The sequence below is a fragment of the Ascaphus truei genome, chromosome 3 (assembly GCF_040206685.1).
Source record: "Ascaphus truei isolate aAscTru1 chromosome 3, aAscTru1.hap1, whole genome shotgun sequence".
In the NCBI taxonomy this organism is placed as follows: Eukaryota; Metazoa; Chordata; class Amphibia; order Anura; family Ascaphidae; genus Ascaphus; species Ascaphus truei.
Window position 1 is genome coordinate 43347096 of NC_134485.1, and position 18479 is coordinate 43365574.

The 18479-nt window shown below is 42.3% G+C and overlaps 1 protein-coding gene across 1 annotated transcript; it reads left to right on the plus strand.

The window, feature by feature from the left end:
- Positions 1–379: 379 nt before the first annotated feature.
- Positions 380–10598, plus strand: HSPA13 (heat shock protein family A (Hsp70) member 13). The gene is made up of 5 exons (XM_075593971.1): positions 380–545; positions 1822–2162; positions 3724–3937; positions 6232–6399; positions 8002–10598. The coding sequence occupies exons 1-5, from the start codon at positions 521–523 to the stop codon at positions 8691–8693; spliced, it is 1440 nt and encodes a 479-aa protein (XP_075450086.1). The 5' UTR covers positions 380–520; the 3' UTR covers positions 8694–10598.
- The last annotated feature ends 7881 nt before the right edge of the window (positions 10599–18479 follow it).

Here is an 18479-nt window from a genome sequence, read left to right on the forward strand (position 1 = left end):
CACCACCACTCTGTCACTCAGGAAGTCAGCATGAGGAGGTGGAAAACCCCATAGGATAGCCTGTCACTGTCTTATCTTACTAGAACTTACTGACAGGGGAAGGTAGAGCTATAGCTGGACCAGCCATGGCTATACAAATAAAGAACTTCATAATTTATTTAGCTTAATAAGCATCTATACATATGCAGTGGAGCACCATAGCTTTCCAGTAGCAGTTATTCTATATATGTTATATACAGTACAATAATTAAAGCATTGCATGCCCTCTGCCTGATGTCTCTGCTAGGCTGACACAACAAATCATCTCCCATAGACACAAGCAGTAACAAGAAAAACTACATTTCCCATCGTGCTTTGAGGCGGCGCTGGGTCTGTTGCCGGATTCCAGCTGTGCCTGCAAGGCCGAGTCATCACACAGACAGGAAGCGGGTGACACTGAGCCGCGTTAGAGAAGTACTCTTCACCTCGTCCTGTGCCGGTAACCACACTTGGTAGCGGAGCACACTCATACGCCCTAGACATGTCCGGAGAGATGACGATATTAGGTGAGTGGTGTGATGTGTGTACACGCTGCCCGAGGCTCCGCAATGTCACTTCAGCGTCTGTACTGAGCCGTGCTGTGAAGGAAGTGCAGGTCTGTGTGTCCCCGCTGCTGTCCCTCTCCCGTTGGGGGACAATGCGTTAGAAACGCTATATAACAAGCTACTTCATGGTGCTATTGAGATGGGGCCGCTGCACCATTACACCGCTCACCCGCAGCCCACACTTACTCATTGCAGGCAACACCCCATATCCCACACAGCAGTGTCTCATACACTGTAATAGTGTCTATTACAGTGTGTGTCACATCCCCAGCACGCAACCCTCAATGTCTTTGGGCATTAACAGCTGCGACTAGGTAAGTGGCCAGAGGAAATAGGGGGGTCACTGTCCAGCGCACGTAAAGAACAATCTATTCCAGCTGTGGGTAATGACCCATCACCCATATTCTGATTAGGTCACATTTGTATTGCACGGGAATATTTATGGTGACAGGGATGGAGTAGATATGACGGAAATACATCACATTAATTCCAGCCCCTGACGTAACAGTCGGGACTTTCCGGGAACATTTTAATATTGCTGGGCTGTTGCATCACATATCATCTCAGTAACTGAACAGAATAGGTGTGGATGTATAGGTTTATTTTTACTACAGTAGTGCATGGTTTTAGTAGCTAAAAAGTTGCTGACTGATTAATTTTCAATAACAACACAAGGTATTGCTGATGACATACTAATATCTAAATGATCACAGATCATGCAAACAGTACTTGTCACAGACAGCCATACAAAGGAAAACCTACAAGGTTAGATGTTGCCCAGAGCTCTACTAGCCACATTGAGATGCACAAAGCAAATAAAAACTTCCAGGGAAGGGACATGGCAGGTGATTGAAGCTTATGTGTATTATCATGAACTAATAATGTGCATGTTGGTCTAATAACAGGTGCCCCAATCTGTAAACAATCTAGTTTCGATGTGGTTGCATAGGTTGTGATTTTCTGATGTTAGATAATTGTCTGACTATGTAAAATTGAAGTTGGTCTAAGTCAGGAGCTGTAGAAACAAGTCTCTGTGCTTAAAAATAACTTGTATGGGAAGCTACAGATCAACAATGCCCTGTCTGTATATACACACAATCATAAATACAAATCCATCCTTTGTAAAATAAAAATGTATACATGTATGTGAAGATTTTGCATAACACTGCTTGGAAGACGCTTTCAGTGCAAAATGTGTTATAACATATGCATTTTTTTTTCTATCCCTCCAAATCAGGTTCTGCTGTATTAGCTCTTCTGTTAGCTGGATACTTGGCACAACAGTATTTGCCTATGCCCACGCCAAGAGTGATTGGTATAGACCTTGGAACAACGTACTGTTCAGTTGCTGTGTTCCATCCTGGCACAGGGGAAGTGAAAGTCATTACAGATGAAAATGGTCACCAAAGCATACCAAGCATTGTGTCATTTACTGATAAGGATGTGTATGTGGGATACGAGGGCCTAGACCTAGCCGATTCCAATCCTCAGAACACAATATATGATGGCAAAAGATTCATAGGAAAACACTATACTGCTGAAGAATTAAAAAGCGAAAGTAGCCGGTATCAATTCAAGGTAAGTGTGAAGTGATGTCATTTTAGAAGCAAGATATTTGTGTGTATTCCACAAGACGGTCTTGTGTACATTACTGTTCTCTGTAATAAAACGTTTGGTATGTTCCTGCCATATGTTTATCCTGGCGTTTTGGAAGCTTAATCTAATACTGCAATATCTTCTATAAACATGACTCGGACAGATGAAGATGCTACAAATCCACTCATAATTTTGTACTTGTTAAATAGATTTTCAGTCCCACTTGGCTCAGAAAAAACATATTGTAAACAACTTAACCATATAATTGACTCCCCTAAACACATTGTTTGTCCCTAATGCCATGTTTTAGTGCATTTGATAAAAAAGATGTGCATCATTTTTGAACGACCGTTTGTTACCTGTCAGAGGATTGGTCAGGAACACAGAGACACTTTGCTTGTGGCAGGTCCTGCTTGACACATGGGGACATTTCCCAAAATGATTTCTTTAAATCCCTTAGGGCTGGGGTCCCTATGACGATGCTATTCTGTCTTGAGGGCCATATATAAAAAACATTAGTGGCATACGCGCTCTAGCGCCAGATCCATATGGTATACTTTCGGAATAGTCAGAAATAATCAGGCACAGGATATGGGACTAGTAATAATGAATTAAATTGTTATTTATTTATTAAAATGTTTTACCAGGAAGTAATACATTGAGAGTTACCTCTCGTTTTCAAGTATGTCCTGGGCACAGAGTTATAAAAAATGCATGGTGAATAGTAATAATGAATAGTGAGTCAAAAAACAACTCCCAGGTGGTGTGGAGTTCTTAAGAGACAAAATGAACCTGAAGGGAGAGAGAAAGGGGGTGTAAACACACTCCTCAAAACCTCATTGTGATAGTCACAGAACCACTACTGAACCACGAGTTGATTAAATGTAAATATACTCACATATCTAGAATGCCTCCATCCTGTGCCTTTGGCGAAGCGTGCTACTAATAGTAGAGTGAAGATAAACAAAATTGGAGGTATAGCACATAGCCAGGAGAGTGTGTCAAAAACAGTATAATTTTATGGGTGGGTCAAAAATAGCTATTTGCACGAAACATATAGGAGGGTTGTTACACCTCCGTTTTTTTTAAATGGACCATTAAACTGTATTTTTTATACTATTTTTTGACCCACTCTCCTAGCTGTGTGCTATACCCCCAACTTTGTTTGTCTTGAGGGCCAGCCCGCTAGTGGCTTCATGATGTAGCTTGTTTCCTAGGGGAGATCATGAGTGGTGAACACGATCTGAACAAAAGAGGAGGATCCACCTCTTCCTTTTGTGATGTCATCGCAGTGAGGGGATCATGTGATCGCTGAGGTGAGATCACATGGTCATGATTTGCCCAAGGGGACAAAGCCCTCGGATGTTGCGGCTCATTATGCACTAAAAGGGGTAATATAATTCTGGGACCACCACGTGTTACCGACGTTTATCAAGTAGTCGTTTTGATTTTATTTGGTAGTAGTCCTATCTCTGAAATATTTATTCTTGTACTTTTTCCAGGTTTATAACATTGATTTGTTTTGTTTTTGTTTTGTGGGCAGATTTTAAGCAACAATAGAGATGTAGTATTTTCTGTCACGACCAATGAAACTTTTACCGTTACACCGGAATACATAGGCTCTCAGCTTCTTCTAAAGCTAAAGAAGATGGCAGAAGAGTATCTTGGTCTTCCAGTTTCTAAGGCAGTTATTTCAGTGCCAGCAGAGTTTGATGAAAGACAGCGCAACTACACTGTTAAGGCCGCTAACCTTGCAGGTGAGCGATTTTACAGTACTACTTTTTCTTCTTCCAATACTTCATTTTTGCAATAATTTACAATTGATACTGTGACAGTCTAGAATATGTTCCAAGGTTCTTGCTGTAGATATTCATGCATTGGAAAAGGACATTTTGCCCTTTGGTTTTTGGGAAATGAAGATTGTGTCTGTATCTGTTTCTAATTTAATTTCTCTCTTTAAGATGTTTACCGCATGAGGTTGTTAGAGATGCATATGTCTTATCAGTTATTAATCACTTGGATGATGACACACCCAGTCCATCATCAACATTGCTTTTTTTTTTTTAATACAGGCCTCCACTTAACGGGTCATCGCAATACCATAAATTCAGTTTGAGAACAACTACAATTAAATACAATTATTTTGTTACACGAGGCAGATAGGAAAAGCCAGAGTTATAATAATGGTTGCATTAAATGAAGAAAGCTTATACTGTACACATTCAGTTTACAAATTTACTCTACCGTCAGAGATATGATTATGGGCATAAGTAACATTTGCAGACATGATAAAAATTGTGTTAGAAGAGGTAGGATAGACCTTCAATGTGTTAGAGGGTCGGCCTCAAGGAGCTTGAGGGTAAGTTGACATTTGGGTAAAGGGGACAAGACTGTTGGCAAGTTTCAGAATGCAATAGAGCAGCTGTAACATTACCAAATGGGAACAAGTGGCGACACCCTTGGGCTGCCCTTTGGCAGCCGCCAAAGGCCAACATGACTCATGTTCCTTCCCAGAGTCTATGTGGAAATGAAAAAAGGAGTATAGCAACACACAGTATCTCAGTCAGACATGCAGTAGGGAGGGGTTGATGGACTCCAGGAGCTCCAGAAGTGTCCTTGTGTTGTTAACCCCTTCCATGTTGGCTTGGTGAACAGGTGCAGTTAAGGCCTGTTGGGGCGCCTCTCTTACGGATGCGCCTTTGGGGCGACTCACGTGTTATGTCCCAGAGATTCTTTGTGGAAATGAGAAAAGCAGCAGTCCACTAATGGTTTATTAGACGTAGTCTAATGTAGTGTAGTTATAGGCTTGACAAAAGATTTCTCATTCTAGAACTTTATTTCTGTACTAAAAGCACGGAGATAACGGCAGGATGGAAAGACTATTTTTATTATTTTAGGAGTAACAATTACTGACAATCATTGCGTTTTATCCAAGGTATACAGATGGATTTCCCCCCCTCCTCCCCCCAACCAACCAACCAATACTGGTATGCTGTCTCAACACTGTTACCATTCCAGTTATTCAGCTTTACTTTGAGGCAATGTTTTCTTGTCTCCTTCATTAATTTTAGCTCCGATGACTCCCTGCTTCCTCAGATACTTACCTCCGTAGGGCGTGTCGGTAGTAGCTCTGGCTGGGCTGTGTGGTTAATATAATAGCAGCTTAAATGTCACGCTGTCAATAGGAAGTCGTGATGTCATCCCTTGCGGCTTCCTGTTGGCCCACGTTACCCTTACCTTTAAACCTCAGGAGCTGCTACCGTCATCACTTACGTAGGTAAGTATCTTGTGGAGCAGGGGGTCCCTGGAGCTGAAATTAACATGGTTCAGCTCCAGAGATCCCCTACTTTCCACCTATGAAAAAACAGCATGTTCTGCCTCTTTAACGCTCAGACACAGGGGTTACCTGGTACCATACTTTTCCCACAATAACTAAAAATATGTTGATGCCCATAACCAGCCATAGTCATCATAATAAAAGGGACTAATATAACATTAAAAAAAAAATCAATAAGTGATGTGCCAGGTGTAACCTTTGTCTCAGTATTGAGGCCTAAACTACTGTGCTACCATTCATCACTAAAATCTGATACCTAAAGCATTAATTTGATCTGTTTGGTGGACATCATATTAGATCTAATGCCCATACTTTATGATGGGGATGTTTGCAATTATTGTTTGTGTCAGTTTCAAAGCTAATGGCCAAGTTCAGTGATCAATAACTCAACCCTGCAAAGAGCGCCAATGCCATTTCAAGATGATTGGTGTAATTCACTCATCCTACTATTTACAAAGTCCAAATTACATAAAAATTAGTAAAAACAAAAGTGATAAATAAGACATATAACAGTTAGTACTGTATGTGCATATTCACAAAACGTAATTTTGGCCACCTCCATTAATTTATGAATATATTCAACCAAAAACGTATTTTTCAAAGAAAAAAAGCCAATTACATATAGATAAAAAAATTGTGACCCCAGTAAAAGTTGGTTAGTCATAAGGAGCACGTTGTACTGTATTTTAAAATGATTGTCATATTTGTCTTTAGGTTTAGATATCTTGCGCATTATCAATGAACCCACTGCAGCAGCGATGGCCTATGGACTCCATAAAGTTGATGTCTTTAATGTCCTGGTTGTGGATTTGGGAGGAGGAACATTAGATGTCTCTTTGTTAAATAAACAAGGAGGGATGTTTCTAACACGAGCCATGGCAGGTATGGCTGAATCTAATGTCTGTCTGTGTCTATGTATGTGTGTTTAAAAGTGGCAAACCTCTTCTTGTGAATCACTTGTTAATCAATTCTTTAGAGGTCTCTATAGTTATGAATTAGGGGTGACCTGTTTAAGGATTTAAATCTTTGTTACTGATCTCACTTATGGTGAGTCTCCACCTCTCTTAAACAAAGTACTGTAATTAAAATAAAGCTTTGCATTAAAGAAGCAATCCTGCCCATCTTACACATCGATATAAAAAAAATTCAGAACTTCAACCAGGGGTTTTCTGGATCTGAACCATACTGTGTTATGTTTAGCTCTAGGATGTCTCTGGTTCCCGAGATACTAACAGGATTAGTTGCTAGTCTTCCTTCCTGGATTTTTAAAGATGGCACCTACAGTCATACACTAGGAAACCACAATGCCACCCTCTCTGTGGTTTCTGGAGCTAACAATATTGTGGTTCATCTCCATAGGGCCCCTGTTAGAATTCTGTTTAAAAAAAAATAAAACAATACGAGGAAAAAAAGAGTCGAGGGGATTGTTACTTTAAGAATTATTATATTTGTTAAGTAAAATGAAATAGTTAAATGGACTACAACATTTTATTTCCTTTTTTTATTTGATACTAGGAATTGCAGTATTAAAGATTGTTTGTTATAAAAATGCATTTTCTAATAGTTCCAATGTTTTATTACCTAATCTAAAAGCAGAGCAAGCTTGTGTGTTGCATTAAATAGAACACAAAATCGTTTGGATTTTGGTTTCAATTATTACTTAAGGCTGCGTCCCCTGTGCCACTGACGGCTTTCATGCTTGAGGTGTGAGCGTTCGGCTGTCTGGCAACTATTTTTGTAAGCGTAAGCGGGGGGCAGGGTGCGTGGCCGAGCAGTGACTGACGCTGATTGGCTGAGGTCATGTGACCCTTCAGTGCGCCTCAAACACAATTGTATCTGTCTCGGCGAGCGCCCCACGTGAGCGTGGCCGGACAGAAAAAAACATTGATTGTGCTGGCGTGGTCAGCGGCAGCGTGGACCCAGCCTAACATGTCTCCAGGTCAGGGACAAATGAAACACCCAGACTTGGATATTTTTTCAATCATATTTTGGTGTTGATTATAATTGTAGAAAATAAAACTATTTACTTTTCATATAAGTGATTCAAGGAACAGGTTTAAACAACTTGATTGGACATTTCAAGAACAGTTGTAGGTAACTGATCTCAAGCTACAGCACCAGTTGTCCCAGTTTACTAAGCAATGACTGATTTGCACAGGTCTATAGAATCGTACAAATACCATAGCTACATGAAAGGCTTGTTAAAATCCCCAAAACAATGTTTACATTTGTTTTACTTTTTAGTATCAGAACCTTTTGTAAACCACCACCTACTCTGCGTCCAATATAATGTTAGACCTGTCTCGGTTGAGCGTTCCAGAAATGTGCCAGCTTTGCCCTGATCTCTATGTAACAGACACTTTAGATTTGCTTGTCTGCTTTATACTAATGTTTTTTGTTTTCAGAAAGATGTCTGAGTTGATTGTTTTTTGTTCTCCTGTCTTGGCTTTTTGTACTTGATGTGGTGTTTTTTTTATATTTTAGGCAACAATAAACTTGGAGGACAGGATTTCAATCAAAGGCTGCTACAGTATCTTTACGAAAATATTTATACAACGTATGGTTCGCTGCCTTCCCAAAAAGAAGAAATTCACCGACTGAGACAAGCCGTGGAAGCAGTAAAGTTAAATCTGACCTTGCATGATTTATCTTGGGTGCGTGTGCCTTTAACTTTGCCCAAAAGACGCTCGATAGACCCTTCTGAATCAATCCGCGCGATTGCAAAAACACCATTGGAAAATGATGAACATATCACAAAAGAAATGCAGTTGGCGCAAAACGAAATGTATGATTTTCAAGGAAAGCCGGAAAAAGAGAATAATAATTTAGACCAGGTTCACTTTGAAATAGAAATCTCCCGTAAACTGTTTGAGACTTTGAATGAGGACCTTTTTCGGAAGATTTTAGTGCCCGTGGAGCTCGTGTTAAGAGAGGGACATTTGCACAAAGAAGAAGTTGATGAAATTGTATTAGTTGGTGGCTCCACCCGAATCCCCCGCATACGTCAAGTAATCAGAGACTTTTTTGGCAAAGATCCTAACACATCAGTAGACCCTGATCTGGCAGTGGTCATTGGAGTGGCCATTCAAGCAGGTATCATGGGAGGCTCCTGGCCTCTCCAAGTCAGCGCTATAGAAATCCCTAATAGACATTTACGGAAAACTAACTTCAATTGATCAGTTTGCATGGTTTAGGTGCATTCTGTTACTCCAACCATTGCTTTTCCAGATATGTATTTGAGAGATATCAAGCAAGCAGTAATTTTTGTCTTTATTTTTTATCTTAAATCTGTCAAAAAGATATTTATTTTTTTAATATGTTTGCAACAAAGAAATGTAGAGAATGTACAGTCGCTGTTACATGTGTAAATGGGTACACCTTCCACCTGCATAATATTTATTGAACTTCCATATCCAAGGTACAGTATCGACCTGCTTTCATGATATCTCATACTTGAATGTGATTATGCAAACTGAAATTTGGTTTACAGAGGCAATTTACTTCAGAATTTTACTTTGCATATTTTTCCAAGTTAACACAACATTTTAATATACCAATAAAAACTGCTGCAGTGTTAAATATTCCGTTTTTTAAGGTGCACATGTACAATTGGCCAATCAATAAGATGGAAGCCAGTCACACTCGTATGAGTGTACGGTAGTACGGCTATAGTGGGAGTACAGTCTTTGTAGTCTCTTAAAGAGCACCACTGTCTCTGCAGGTCATTTCTGAGGTGCTCTAATGATAAACTGCTATATTGTATAGAAAAACAAAGGGAAGCATACGAGATTTGCTCATCTGTTAATCTGCAAATTGCACCCGCCTCTCCACCTAGCAGAGGTCCTATTTTTTTTTAAATTGTTAACTAAAAGGACTGTGTTGATCTGTTTAATGTACAATTTAGATCATTCCATTTTCTGAGTGACGGCTTCGGCTTTATTGATGTATCTCCTGGCACATTTTGAACTCTTCCTGTTCATGGTGTTGACAGCTTCTGGTTTGTGCTAAAATGTTAAAGAAATTAGTAGCTAGAGATTCTTATTTCAAATAATTGTGCAAACCTGTTAGGAAGCCATTTGTCCTAGTAAGGCTGCGTTTATAGTGACGGCGATGCGACCGATGCCGTCGCCACTAGCGAAAGTTAAACTTTAGTTTTAAGCAACGTAGCTGGCAACAAGGCCAGTGACGTCACGAAGGGGGTGGACAGGGCTCTCTGGTTTAGAGACAGTCATATGTGGCGACAGTCTCTAAAAAAAATCAAATTTACTCGGCTTCAAAATTTTTGATCGCTCCGTCACGCTTACTATAAGCGCTTGCGACTGAGTCAATGGATTTGTTTTGGAGTGTCGCCAGGCACTATAAGCGCAGCCTAAGATTTCAAGTTTGACTTGATACATCGCATTATGGGAGCAATGTTTACTTCCTGTTTAAATCATTATAAGACAAAAGGTGACGGCAATGGAGGTAGACAATTGCTTCAGTTAAGGTTTAAAACAAATAAATGTAAAAAAATATATATATATTTAATTTTCTCTGTTGTACTGGTCTTTAACCGTACAATTTGTAGAAAGTAAAAAGGTTTTTTTTACTATTGGATATTAAAGCCGTATGATTAATAATAACTATAAAATCAGTAATTTGGTTTACGGCTACTGTTCCAAAATATTTACTATACGGTATATACTGTAGTGTCTATTTCATTCTTGATTTCCATGCTGGAAGAGAGACTAAGCATACAACTTTCAAAAAGTCTACCATTTTTGTTCGAATCAATAATGGTGACAATAAATTGCGAATTGTAATAATTGTCAATGAGCAATATCTGATGTTCAGTGTTGGCATAAAGCTTTTGAAAGTCTTTGGTATTTTTATGTCTCTGTATGGGTAAGGTAAAAAGCAGCAGTATTAATGTTGTAAATAATAATCTGTCTACACATTATAAACCTTACTCATATTGAGTATGATATTGTTCTGTACACTGTGGGTTTTCCATCTTGAATACAATGTCAATGTAACTGTGGGAAATGTAGAGCTCTAAAGATCCTTTTAATGCAGTAATTGAAGTAAATTGCTTTAACAAACATATCTTTTGCACGATTTTTTATAAAACTTTCTCGTTACACGGTTATAAAAGTGGGAAATGTATTGGTTTCAACGTGAAATCGGTTCGAGTGTTTAATATTGTTTGGGGGGGAAATGTACAAAGATTAATTGCGAAGTCTTGTCTCTTGCAGAAACACTTTAAAAGAAATGCTACGCTCATACTTGGCACGGTTTTTTCGTTGGGTCTGGTCAAAGAGCAGCGTTAAATAATTAGTTCTTGCGCTCTTTTAATTATCGGCTCTAATTTCCAGCTGTACACATTTGTATTCTGATATCCAGCTTATGACCACACTGGACATACAATACCCCGGATAAAGGTAACTGGAGACATTCATGCTTTATTCTCTGGTTTTTCTGGGACAGTGAAAATATTTTGCCTGTATATTCCAGAGAGGTGAAAAAATATACTTTGTTTGGTATTGGTATTTTCAAATTATTCACGACAATGGGGATTCGAATGAAACCGTTAACACTATTTTATATTTTAATCAATACATTTTCTAATTCCACTTGAAATGCTTTACGGATGACTACAAGGAAACAGTCAAGTAAAGAATTGCATATCTACAGAAGTAATTATAGTTTACACAGATCTGTGTAATGAGCACTTTGCAATTCCATGAACTATCCACACAGATGCCTGAAAGTTCTATAGAAGAGCAAATGAACTAGTTTCATGATGGTTTCTCATTACTCGGTAAATGTTACTTCACAAATGCATGTGTCAAATACATAAGTGGCATCAGGTATGTAAGTGGAAGATAACCCATGACTTATTACTGTGAACATAAAATGTATGTTCCTCTATTCACCATAACATTCTTTATGTATGCCGTAATGTAATAGTTTATGGACAGTCTCAGGCATAGATATATTTTTAAAGATTTTCAAAAATGTTTAAAAAAATAAAATCCGATCAAGTACAGTAAATATGTGTAACGGTGTTTCCCTCAGGGCCCTTCTGATCCTACCCCTATGTGAGAAACTGCCCCCGTTACATGTCAGTGTAGTGTGGTGCACCTGCTGGCTCACAGGACTCCTGAGTCTCCCGCTCGTTGGTAGTGGGGATTTCACCATGACAGGCGTCTGAGGTAGTGTGCTGAGTCCTACTCACATTTGGTACAGCGCCTCCATCCCATCCAGATCCCCACGATAGCAGGGAGAAGTTTCTGAAAGGGAACTCCTGGGTGCACCCTCTCCTTGAGTAACTCCACTCACAGGCAAGAAGGGTCTTTTCATGGGCATCTTTATTAGCATGTCGTGTGGCAGACTGCCCATCACAGCGGCCGACACTTAGCCGCACATCTTGTAGTGGCACTCCATTCAGAAGGTTCCTCCTGACTCTTTAATCAAGTTGTCTTTCCACCTCTCCCCTAAAGGAGACCACCAGCTTTGTCAGAGCCCTGGACACAGTGTGTAATCAGATTGTCCCTTTGCCACTCTGACAGACAGACTTGAACTGCTGCAGACACTTAGGATGAACACCTTGAACTCCACTCCAACTCTGAACTTTAGGAAGTGCTGTGCAATATATAGGCTCCAGAAAGACCCACCTCAGTGTCACTAACAGTGGACACAAAGCATGCTGTCACTTCCTTTGCTACATATGACACATCACAGGGTTTGAGGGCAAACTGCATGATAACTACTGGCAACCCTGCCTTCTTAACAGGAGTTACTGCTCAGTATGAGAGAGATCTGTACACCAATTTTATACATGGCGCTACAATCTCCCCCTGGTGGAATCGAACGTTCCCGCTTGGACCTAAATTTATGGAACCTTCCTTCCGGTGGCACTGCAACACATAAACAATATACATTAGGACACATTATTACAGAACACATCGTCCCATCATGAACATAATCACATAGACCAGTTTGGCCACAGCAGTACACTTGAACTACTCCATAGGAGAATTTAAAGCCTTAATAGTAATGCCTGGGATCAGGCTTCTTAACCTCCCTCCCATTAGCATCCTGCACTGAAATACTGTAACATCTAGTGTGCCCACTCTCTGTACTCCATTTTGTGCATGTATATGTTGCGCCCAACACTCCATACCCTCATGAGGTAGCAGATCCTTTCCTCTGTCCTATGCTCAATATGATCAGACTTAGACTTGATGTAGTCCTCTATACAGTAGTCTCCCTCAACCATGCATCCCTATTATCCTCTATCTCCTGCATAAGAGGTTCTGGTACATATGGGTATTCTAGACCATGGGATCGTTTGTAGCGTGCAACTATGGCCCTCTCAGCCCTGCTGATACGAATTAACTTTTTATTGCCTGCCCTGCCTGGCAGAACCCATGACAATGGCTCTTCAGGAGCAATCACATCATATAAAATAGAGGACCCACGTGGAGTAACTAAGCCCCTTTGAATTTCGTACCACTGCCTCCTTAACTCTTCCAGGCGTTCCTCCTCGGAGTATTCGCCCACATCCCACCAGTGGTCAACTACTTCTCCTCTTATCAATATGAATCGAGTACGATCCAGCCAAGCCTCATACACCTCAAACATGGGAGCCCACCATCTGTTTTTCTGCTCTACAGTCTGCTCCCTCACTGAAACAGCTATTTCACTTTCCTCCGGCTCTCCCCCACAAGAAACACCTGATGTTCCAGTAGATCTAGAACCCGACCCAATACGTTTAGGCCTACCCCTCACATTAGCATTACAATCGGTAGAACTCATTCTTGAAGACATCCCAGACGGAATCATTTCCCTCCCCTATCCCTCATCAGAGGTAAAACATTCCCCCCAGTCCATAGCTGACCCAGTCCATTCCTCAGATGTGTCCCGGGACTCCCCAGACCACCCTTGGCTAGATAGGGACCCGGATGACGAGGTGTCAGGGGTTTGAGCAATGGCCGGGGGCAGGGCAAAAGGGAAAGTGTTCTGGCGATGCAGTACCACGATCCGCAGTTTGGCAATACCCCGGCCGGTGCCAGCATTGGGCAGGTCAGGCTCACTCTTCTCCTGGTTCCCCGGATTCCTCATGGCCTGCCGACACTTACCCATCTCATTTCCGGACAACCTGGTGCAGCACGGCGGTCGCGATGATGCTGGTTGCTTCCCGCCGGCTCCGCTGTGTCCGCCGGAAGTGACGTCATCGATCTCGCGGGACAAGGCGCCATCTTGAGTGGGGTCCCCCACCAGAACTTCTTCCTTTAGTTCGATGTCCAGCGAAGGATGTGATGGTTCGCTCCGTAGCTCCGCTTGGGCCTTGGCTGGGCCTTCCTTCTCCGTCGCCTTCATCGGAGCCTGTGGGAGGTAAGAGGGTGTCTCACCACTCCGCTGGCTTGCGATGAGGTCCTCTTCTCCTTTCACGATGGAAGTCGCCACGGCCGTGGGACTCATCTGCTCCGGTCGCATCAGCGCAGGTAATCGAGAACTCTCGAGACTCGGTTCCTCCACATCACAGGTAAGTGCTGGCTCTTTTTCAGCACCGCTGTAGTGGCCCGCCGGTAGGCGCATCACCACCGATGTCGGGCTTGCTTGCTCTTCGTCCGACGAGGCAGACTCTAACGCTGGTAGGGGTACCTCCGCAGAGGACCAACAGCGAGGTTCCGGGTCCTCGTTGCGGTTGCAGGCCCCAGTCTCACTCTTCCCAAGCGCCACCATCAGCAGGGATCCCCATTCTCCGGGATCAGCCTTCTCCTGCTTCACTTTGGGCGAGGCTCCAGCCGTCAGCTTGGCTGTCTCTCCTCCCGCCTCCGCGACGTGCCCAGACACAAACGGCTCCACTGCCCATAGGTAGTGTATACCACACCACTGCGGGCATCTTGCAGTGGTGCTGGCTTCTCCGCCGGGTAACCTGCATTGCATGCACAGGCACCGCAAGGTTTCTTTGTCACCCGCCTTCACTACCAGGAAGCCTCCTGGCAATAGGTAGGGGTGTACAGCAATGTCCATTGCACTCTTAGTCACACTGGTTAAGGGAGACACTCGGCACAGCAGTCTCTCCTGTTCACCAGCTCCTCGCAACTGAGGGGCAGGAAGCGCACATCCAGCTCCTCCCTCAGTCAGCTCTGTTCTCAATTGGCAGATACAAGGACCCCTCCCCCTGGTAGAGATTAGAGGAGGGTTCCACAGATTCACTTGGTGACCCAGAATTGGCTCTGACCCTGTCACAGTCCAGGAGGGCATGGCCACAGCTTTCGTGCCACTTCCCCCATCAGGGTGGGGTTCTTTCTTTCGCGTCTCTCCCGGCCAACTTCTTGCAACTTCATGGTTTGCAAAATTTTCAGCACACGGCCCACGCGGTCTCCCAGGCAAGCGGGAACTGCCATTTTGGATTACACGGCCATTCACATTAGCAGCAGGGGTTACTTGTTTGGCGATCAGACACTCCATCATTGTCATACACATTAGCAATGTCCTCAACACTTTCCTCCAGGGTGGCACCCTGGGCTCCTAGGCAGGACAAAAACAGCGCAGCCACTGCTTTAGTGCCACTCCATAGTAGACTAGCAAAAATCCCTTCTGTATGTGGTACCTTCATGGTACACACTCCACGTGCGCTCTCTCCATCAGGCGCGAGCCGCCATCTTGTACTCTCTGCCCCGCGCGGAACATCGTTACTGGTGGTCGCCATCTTTTCTTGTTGCTTTCTATCGCACATGGTGCTCCTCTCTGCTGGGCAGCCGCCATTTCAATGCAATAAAGAATGCCAGTGCACCTCTCCATGTATCTCATGTGTGTCTTACTCATGTATGCACTACCTCAGGCTAGGCTCACTCTTTCTCTGCATGCTGTATCTGCTTTCCTCCAGTATGTGCTCTGTGGTAAGTGATCTGGTTACTGGCTAGAGTACTCTGGCTTCTCCCATGCAGTACTTGGGGCGTCAACCTACTGTTGGCTACACCTAGCGCAGACCCTCTCAGGAATTCCTGACCCATGTTAACCAGGCTATCCCCTCAGGCATCCTACGACTAGCTGCCTCAAGGTGACTAGAACAGCTATAGCCTTGTCTCCAGACCCACTTTACTCCATTCAAGGCCCTAGGGTGTACTTTGCGAGCGGACCGTCACACTCCTGATTACCCCTAGGCTCCCGTACCTTCCACAGCACTTCCTGGCAGCATACATTCTCCTGTTTCCCAGTGTGCCTAACAAAAGACTGTCCTGATGATAGGTATCTCAGCAGCGCCTCCAATTGTAACGGTGTTTCCCTCAGGGCCCTTCTGATCCTACCCCTATGTGAGAAACTGCCCCCGTTACATGTCAGTGTAGTGTGGTGCACCTGCTGGCTCACAGGACTCCTGAGTCTCCCGCTCGTTGGTAGTGGGGATTTCACCATGACAGGCGTCTGAGGTAGTGTGCTGAGTCCTACTCACATTTGGTACAGCGCCTCCATCCCATCCAGATCCCCACGATAGCAGGGAGGAGTTTCTGAAAGGGAACTCCTGGGTGCACCCTCTCCCTGAGTAACTCCACTCACAGACAAGAAGGGTCTTTTCATGGGCATCTTTATTAGCATGTCGTGTGGCAGACTGCCCATCACAGCGGCCGACACTTAGCCGCACATCTTGTAGTGGCACTCCATTCAGAAGGTTCCTCCTGACTATTTAATCAAGTTGTCTTTCCACCTCTCCCCTAAAGGAGACCACCAGCTTTGTCAGAGCCCTGGACACAGTGTGTAATCAGATTGTCCCTTTGCCACTCTGACAGACAGACTTGAACTGCTGCAGACACTTAGGATGAACACCTTGAACTCCACTCCAACTCTGAACTTTAGGAAGTGCTGTGCAATATATAGGCTCCAGAAAGACCCAAATCAGTGTCACTAACAGTGGACAGAAAGCATGCTGTCACTTCCTTTGCTACATATGACACATCACAGGGTTTGAGGGCAAACTCCATGATAACTACTGGCAACCCTGCCTTCTTACCAGGAGTTACTGCTCAGTATGAGAGAGATCTGTACACCAATTTTACACATGGCTACATATGTATAAACCTACATATCCATTCATGCACAAAACACCTACCCCTCTTTGAATTTTACTCAAAGAACTTTGAAAATTGCCATTGGCAAGCCTGGTAGTTGTGGGTGATTAAATATAAAAAGCAATATAAATTGTATATTCATTGGTGTTTTGTGCTGGGATTTGGGGCCAAAATGTGTGACTTACAGACAAAGTAGAAGCAAGTCGATGAGGTCGAGTGCATTTGGAGGCTGTAGTATAGGTGTAGATAATTTTAATAGGTAAAAGAGAGAAGGAGCACAGCTCACAGCATCCAAAATGCAAAAATAAGGGCAACTCCAGACATGGGAAACATATATTAACCTTTAATAATCAGCTTGGCAATGGTATAGGATCACGCACCAACGCATTTCATCCCGCAGGACTTTCTCAAGGTGTAGAGAGAGACGTAGTGACATGCTTTTTATCTTTAAAATTATCGCGCCAAAATTAGCTACCCGTCATCATCATGCGATGTCATCGTCATGCGTCCCGTAACTGAGTCGCGTTGTTACTACGCGAATCAGGCCTGAGCCGTGCTCGTAACCGACGGAGTTCACTGGGTGCCAAGATTGGCTGCTATAGAAAAAAAACATTGTATAGTATAACTTTAATAATAACAAACATAGACAAAATGACAAAAACATAAAAGCGGGCTATTTACGATACTAAGTGAGAGTAAAACAGATATACACTACTACAATAAACCTAAGGAACCCAGAAGACAATATTAAAAATAAAATAATATCAAATATATATAACATGCAAAGGATGTCAACACACACCCTAGGTAAGATGTATAAGTAAGAGATGGAGTAAATCAGCTTTTAATATTAGGTGTGTGTGACCACCACTGCATAGAACATATATCTACAAATAGGCTCCATACGGGTAAATAGACCCTCTATCCTATAAGCAAAAGGGAAGTATACGTGTGTCATTATTCTGCACATCTAACCAAGATTTAAAGGCTATTAAATTAGCTAATAGGAGACGTGACAGTAATAGCACACACATATCTTACCAATACAGAAACTGCACAGAAGATGCATATCACAATTCATAATCAATTTATTAAAAATATGTTTGGGAAAATGACAAAGTGTACTAGACTCATGAACCAAATCATAAGTCTTAGCAAAAATTGTCCCACCCAGAAAAAAATAAAAAAATACAGAGATCTAAAAAGAATACTTAGTTCTAAAGAGATCATATGTAATTCATATGGGATGCAGTAGGGGAATTATTTGTAAGAATCTATCTACATGATTATAAATTATAAACTATTCATAACATATATCTTAAAGAAAAAGAGTTAGATTAGTACAGATATATACATTTATGATCTAATAGTCCAAAAGAAAAATGATGGAAAAACACAAGGAATCACAAAAAATGAGTGAGATCCCAGTCAAGGTTCATTCCGTGAGGCACCCTGGTTCCCAAAGTGAAGATCCAGAATGCCTCACGGCGATCTAACTGTAAGGTCCTATTGCCACCCCATTCTAGGGGAGCAACCAATTCAATTCCCTGAAAGGAAAAATTACCAGGACCTCCCTTGGCACAGTTAGAGAAATGTTGGGAAACAGGATGATTGAGATCCCCATTGGATATAAGTCCATTGGATGGGTGTTCCATCATTCTTATTTTTAGACATCTGGTTGTCCGACCCACGTATTGACATCCACATCCACATGTGATCAGATAGATTACAAATGATAAATTACAATTAATAAACGTCATAGTTCTGTGTGTTATCCTGTTAACGGTGGAGGTGAATGTACTACATTGATTCATTTTAGGGCAAATTTTACATTTAAACGAACCCTCAGGGAGTTTCAATTGGGTATTAGTTGGTGTTCTAAAAAGACTAGGTGAGAGTGTACTC

Bases quoted from the DNA above. Each gene is read 5' to 3' on its own strand.
- HSPA13 (XM_075593971.1), top strand. From the start codon at position 521: ATGTCCGGAGAGATGACGATATTAG. The intron at 2,163-3,723 runs GTAAGTGTGAAG...TTTTGTGGGCAG, and splicing joins GTAGCCGGTATCAATTCAAG to ATTTTAAGCAACAATAGAGA. The intron at 6,400-8,001 runs GTATGGCTGAAT...TTTATATTTTAG, and splicing joins TCTAACACGAGCCATGGCAG to GCAACAATAAACTTGGAGGA.